General features: G+C 38.1%; 1 protein-coding gene across 4 annotated transcripts in view; it reads right to left on the reverse strand.

Moving 5' to 3' along the window:
- ROBO1 (roundabout guidance receptor 1) overlaps positions 1–6,902 on the reverse strand; it is a 952,567-nt gene that overhangs the window by 136,260 nt on the left and 809,405 nt on the right. For all 4 annotated transcript variants that reach the window (XM_007454543.1, XM_007454546.1, XM_007454545.1 and 1 more), the window contains one exon: positions 6,134–6,291. In XM_007454543.1, coding sequence (XP_007454605.1) covers positions 6,134–6,291 — 158 coding nt within the window. The remainder of the gene's footprint in view (positions 1–6,133; positions 6,292–6,902) is intronic.

Genomic DNA, 6,902 nt, shown 5'->3' on the forward strand with positions numbered 1-6,902 from the left:
GCGGTGGTTGAGAGTCCGCCTGCTGATGCAGGGGACGTGGGTTCGTGCCCCGGTCCGGGAGGATCCTGCGTGCCGCAGAGCGGCTGGGCCCTTGAGCCACGGCCGCTGGACCTGCGCGTCCGGAGCCTGTGCTCCGTAGCGGGAGTGGCCGCAGCAGTGAGAGGCCCGCGTACCGCAAAAAAAAAAAAAAAAAAGATATGGGAAACTGATGCCTCAGACATCCTGCAATTGTGTGACCCCCCCAAAACTAGCCTGATTTTTAACACACTTAACTTTTCGTCAAGGTAAGAATATTAAAACTACCCAGGTCTACAAATATAAAATAAATGGCAAATTTTTTAATAAGCTTTATACCATTTCACAATGTTTTGATATTAGTAAATTTCTCTTCTCTCTTTATCAATGATGATTCACTCCATTCAAAAACCGAAAATCATGCTAAAATTTTTCTTGGGCATTTTTGGGTCTAGTTGTCAGCTTTTATTCAACCTAATTCTGTAATTGACAATCTTTATACATAATTCAGATCTTTTGTAATCTAGGAAATTATTTGCGATATGTACTTTCAACTGTATTTATCTTTTTCTTTAATTCAAGGGCAATTTTAGTTTTTTAATTGAACACAAATTTTTTTCTCAATATTTGGTATTAGTTGTTTTCTCCAACCTTAACATTCTCTTTTTCACTCATACAAAATAATTTTGACTTTAAGTACAATATTTCCAAAATGTAATGAAATAAACTCTCTATATCATTTTTTATAAAGTACATCGCAATGTTATTCTACATCAAAAAGAAGTCTTTGGTCCTCTGATTCATCTCTATGAGAAAAATTAATTTATTAATAATAATGGTTATGACTATGTCTCAGACATATGAAGTAAACCTATTTAATCCAGCCTGCCAGTTAAACTACTTATATTTCTCATGCTAAATACACTAAGGTTTAGAAAAAGAAGAACGAACACTAGAGACAAACATCATCTAAGGCCTCCTTCAAATTATTCTAAGAAATACATGCCAAAAAAGTTCTAAAAGATTCTCCTCTCAGGTAGGAAAATAAGAAAATGCTTTTTATATTTTCCTGCTTTATAATCATCATAGATCTAAAATTTGGCTCAGAATACAGGTCAGTGTAAAAAGAAATGACTTAAGAACATCAAAAAAATACAGGTGCAGCTACAATTCAATTACATATTTTCCTTTCTTGCAGGGTGTGGCTTTGTTCTCACAGCTGGGAGAGTTGTACTTTAAATTTTCAACAAAGAAAGCCACCACATTAAAGAACTCTAGAAATTCCTATAACCCAAACTGTAGCAATAACCATGCAATCTTCACTTGTCTTTCATAAAGATATTATGTGCTTTAATCTCTTGTTTGTCTGTACTCAACACATTTGGCAAAGTACTTTAACAATAGAAATGAAAACAGTCATTCAAAAACAAAGCTCAGGAAAGAAGAATCACATAAAATATCTAATAACCAACTTCTCTTAAGAATTTACTTTGAATTTTTGAAAAAAAAATTAGAAATAACATCAGGCATTCTGTTTCTGTTTTAAGTTTTTGTTTTAATTACTCAATTTTAGTTTTGCCTAAAGGAAGAAATCCAACAAAAACAATTATGATTTAAAGAAGAGCAGTAATTTTGCATCCAAACTGCTGATTTTTAATCTATTCATTTCCCTGCATGTATAGATGTGTTTTACCTCCAGTGTTTTATCAGTTTAACAGTCATAATTTACACAAAACACACAGATGGTCTTAGAAACAGTAAAAGTTTCAGACATTACAACTTCCTGGCATACGGAACACTATCATGGATCATCATTTTGACAGCATTTAAATGATTTTAAAATTATTTATACATTAACATCTTGGCATTGTTTCATAGTCATAGGTTATTGCAACTTTAAATTGTTTGATTCCTGAGAGCAGTTGGTTCTTATATTGACTATAAGCTACTAATGGGGGGGGGGGGCATTGGTGCCCTTTATTTACAGCATAACATCTTCTAGACAGCAAAATGTAAATGAAAATCCTATAATAAATTAAGCACTTTGGCATAAACCATAACATTTCTTCTAATTCAGTATATGATATAACAAGAAGTTCCAAGAATTTTTAAAAAATCAAATTTACCACAGCAGTTTCAAACTATTAATATCACAAAAAATGTACACACGCATGTGCATACACACAAAACAAAACCTTTAAGATTGGGGCTTCCCTGGTGGTGCAGTGGTTGAGAGTCCGCCTGCCGATGCAGGGGATGCGGGTTCGTGCCCCGGTCCAGGAGGATCCCACATGCCGCGGAGCGGCTGGGCCCGTGAGCCATGGCCGCTGAGCCTGCGCGTCCGGAGCCTGTGCTCCGCAATGGGAGAGGCCACAACAGCGAGAGGCCCGCGTGCCGCAAAACAAACAAACAAACAAACAAACAAAAAACCTTTAAGATTAACTAAGACTTTTCAAAATGTGAGACCACAACACCTTTATCTTTTAACTGTTGTGTTAGATACAATATAGAAAGAATTGTCTATACAATTCTAACGTGTCTGATTTCAATCTTTCCAATTTCTCTTGTACCAGTTCAGTGAGTTTTAACTCCACTCCCTGAAACTGCTCTTGTCAAGGTCATTAGTGACTGATCAAGTTGTCAGTTCTAATGGTCAATTCTCAATCCTTACATTACTCGATCTACTGGCTGCAACTGATTCAGTCATTGTCACCTCCTTAAAGCACTATCTCCAGTTGGCTGCCCTTCTAGCTTTCCTCCTTTCTTTCTGACTGCTCCCTTTCAGTCTCCACTGCTCTTTTGCCTCTCCCCCCCACCACCCCCCGAGAGCTGAAGACTGGATCTCTCTTCCTTTCTATGTGTAATCACTCCCTTGGTGATTTCAGTCTCCTGTTTTTAAATAATATGTACATGCTGATGACTCCCATATTCATTAAGATAGGCTACATTAGTTTGTGCTAGGAAATTCTCTATGATTTAATACAACAAAAATTTCTCATTCATTCTACATGTCCACCATGGGAAGACGGAGGTATGGGGTGGAAAGTTCTACTACACCTAACTCAGGGACCCAGGCTCTTTGGGTGTCCTGGAACATGTGTCCTCCTTGGTTGCCACCTGATAAAGAGAGAGAGCGCTGGAAGCTCACCCACTAGTATTTAACGCCTTTAATTTTCACTCAGCTCATGAAGCTGAACCAGCGAAATTGCCCCGTGGCAAGGAAGCTGGGAAGTGTTTCATCTGCCCAGAAGGAAGAGGACTGTATGGTAATGAGTACTTGTTATGTCTACCACAACTCAAATTTTTCTCCAGCCTCAACCTCAACTCTGAATTTCTGACTCATGTTTCCAACTGCCCATTTGACACTTATACTTGGATATCTAATAAGAATTTCAAAATTACAGCGTCTAAAACTGAGTTCCTGATACTCCGCATCCCAAATCTTCTCCTACAATTAATGGCATCTCGACCTTTTCAGTTGCTCAGGCCAATGGATTAAGGTAATCTTACTTCTCTTTTTCTCACAAGCCACATCCAATCTCTTAGCAAATTCTGTCGGCAGTTGCTTCACAGCAGACCCAGAATATAACCTCTCCTCTTCAAACTACCTCCTAAGAGAGTGGTCCAAACCACCGTTTCCCCTTTGCCTGGATTACTGCAAAAACTCCCACTGTGCTCTCCACGTCAGCCATTATCGCCCTTCACTGTGTACTGCAGAGCATGGAGGATTCTCTGACGCTTTACAGCTTGCTTCGAGGAAAAGCCAAACTATTTACAAGGTCTACTAGGTCCTAGACAGTCTGGCTAGTTTTGGAGTTTTTTAAAACATTTTTATTGGAGTACAGTTGATTTACAATGTTGTGTTAGTTCCTTCTGTACAGCAAAGTGAGTCATTTATATATTTACACATATCCACTCTTTTTTAGACTCTTTTCCCATATAGGTCATTACAGAGTATTGAGTAGTGTTCCCTGTGCTGTACAGTAGGTCCTTATAAGTTATCTATTTCATATATAGTAGTGTGTATATGTCAATCCCAATCTCCCAATTTCTCCCTCCCCACCTTTCTCCCCGGTAACCATAAGATTGTTTTCTACATCTGTGACTCTATTTCTGTTTTGTAAATAAGTTCACTTGCACCATTCTTTTAGATTCCACATATAAGTGGTATCATATGATATTTGCCTTTCTGGGTCTGACTCACTTCACTCAGTATGACAGTCTCTAGGTCCATCCATGTTGCTCCAGATGGCATTATTTTGTTCTTTCTTGTGGCTGAATACAGTCTGGCTAGCTGTCACCCCCGATGCTATCTCCAACAAATCTCCCCTTGCTCACTCTGCTACTCTGCTCCATCCACACTGACCATTCTGCTTGTTTTTTTGTTTTTTGAATGGTAGAGGTACACCCTGCCTTAGGGTCTTTGAACTTACTATTTTGTTTGAACACTCTTTATCCAGATACCTATCTAGTTCCTTGCCTTAATTTTTTCACATCTTTATGAGGAGCATTTCTGGTCATTTCTATTTAAAATTGGAATTCTACCCCAATCTTAATTAATCTATCACTTCATTACTTTTTATAGGACTTATTATAGTCTAATATACTATATGTTATACTACCTATTTGGGTTTTATCTGTATAATTAACCACAGAATATAAACTCCAGAAGGGCATTCACTGATTTTTGTTTAATGCTGCATCTCCAATGCTGAGAATTTTATCATTAATTTGTATTAAACACAAATAGGTAATCTGGAAAGACATGAGGGAGGAGATGGATAATAATGGTTTCAATGAGTTTGAATTATTAGGGTAGGAAAACGTAAATTACAGATAATGGTCATCAAATGACTTAAAATAGTTTTTAAAGGGGAAAATATTATCTTAATTGTGCATAAGTCTAAAAGGAATCTGTTATCACTAACAGGAGAAGCATTTGGTCCCAGAATCTCTACTCCTCTGCTCCCTTGACTCTATTTCCCCGAGTCAATATTTCCAAATATAGTTCACTTTGCTATGTGGCTTGTCAGCATCTCCTAAAAGTACAGCTAGGTCCTTCTCACTCCAATTCCTAGAATTAATCATTTGACAGACTCATTCTAATTCGGGTCAATGCAGGAAAAATGCTTGATTTTCTTTCAAGGTCTCTAAATCCCTGTCCACCACAACCTTCTCTCTCTCTTTTTTTTTTTTCTCACTATTTAATTTTCATGCTAATCTGCTAGCTGGTTATTCAGAAACAGTGCAAGCATTTATTAGGATTATGTGGTCTGTGTTATAATTTTGTTCTTGTACAACTTAAGCAGTGACCTTTGCCTTACACACACATTCTCCTGGGAAACATTAAATCTTGGCTCATAAATTCACAATAGATAGACAGTAGGTGCAGAACAAAGAAAACAGAAAAGGGGAATGTTGCACAATCATAGAATCAATGAGAGTTGGTTTACTTAGGTACTTTAGTTAATGCCTTATGAGATAGAAAAAGCAAAGAAGCCTCATAGAATCGCTGCTGTCAGAAGAAAACACATCATTACTTACTATAGACAGCATACTTCTCTACTCACATCACAGCAGAAATCTGAAATCCAGTAATCTAGTCACACTATTTTATTCTGGAATGAGATCAATCCATCATTAACCATCATTCAGAATGAGATTTGATTTTTCAGAAACGATATCAAACTCTACAGAACAGAAAATCAATTTAAAAAGGAGAAAGAGATAAAAATTCTGAAGGGATTTAAGAAGGCTTCTGGAAATATACTATATTTCTGAATTCTATTTATAATTTTTTACTATACCATCTAGAAATGTGATATGCCCTGAGTGATGCAAATAATTACGTCATACACAAAAGTGTTAACTCTAAGACAATGACATAGAAATTAAAGTCTTCTTTTACTGAATAGCAAACTAAACAACATGCATTTTCCTCACTTATTTTTATGTCAACACAAGGAGAACAGAAATATATTTATTTTAAAAGAAGAATTGAAAATGGGAGTTAATGCAATCCTGTATTTGAAAGCACCTACTTTTTTCTCTTTTTCTTTGGTGAAGACATACACAGTTGGACTTCTAAATGTCCCCCACCACTGGCTTAAATACTCACAGTTATTCTTTCATCTTTATCATCCAGCGGGGAGCCATCTTTCCTCCACGAAATGGTGGGCTCCGGATGGCCTCGTGGAGGCTGGCATTCCATTACTGCAGGCTCTCCCACAGCCACCATGACATCGGAAGGGTTTTGTCTGAAGTCATCCCGTAGTACTGCAGGCACAAGATTAAATCATTACACTCAACGGTGAAATATACAGTCCTTATCTCTGAACTTCAGCTAAGGAGACATTTATTATAGTAAATGACTACTAACAGCTATCTCAGTACATCTTGGAAAATCTATATCTACTTACAGGCATATGCAATTTAATAATGATATCTGGCCTTAAGCACACGACAGGGATGATTTGATATTCTTCACAGGCCAGTGGGCAAGTGTTTTTTGCTGCCTAGTGCCCTCACAGTTAGCATTTGGCTTATCTCTAACTTGCACTTCTCTGTTTCTCATCCATGTGCTAATGAATATAACCAAACCCTCTTTTTACTTACATGACACGTTGGGATGATGCTTTCTGTTATTAAATGGATTACACATGCATACAAGCAAAAATATTAAAAGTAAAAATAGGGCTTCCCTGGTGGTGCAGTGGTTGAGAGTCCGCCTGCCGATGCAGGGGACACGGGTTCGTGCCCCGGTCCGGGGAGATCCCACATGCCGCGGAGCGGCTGGGCCCGTGAGCCATGGCCGCTGGGCCTGCGCGTCCGGAGCCTGTGCTCCGCAACGGGAGAGGCCACAACAGTGAGAGGCCCACGTACCACAA

This window comes from Lipotes vexillifer, unplaced genomic scaffold, assembly GCF_000442215.2.
Source record: "Lipotes vexillifer unplaced genomic scaffold, Lipotes_vexillifer_v1.1 scaffold1816, whole genome shotgun sequence".
Classification (NCBI taxonomy): Eukaryota; Metazoa; Chordata; class Mammalia; order Artiodactyla; family Lipotidae; genus Lipotes; species Lipotes vexillifer.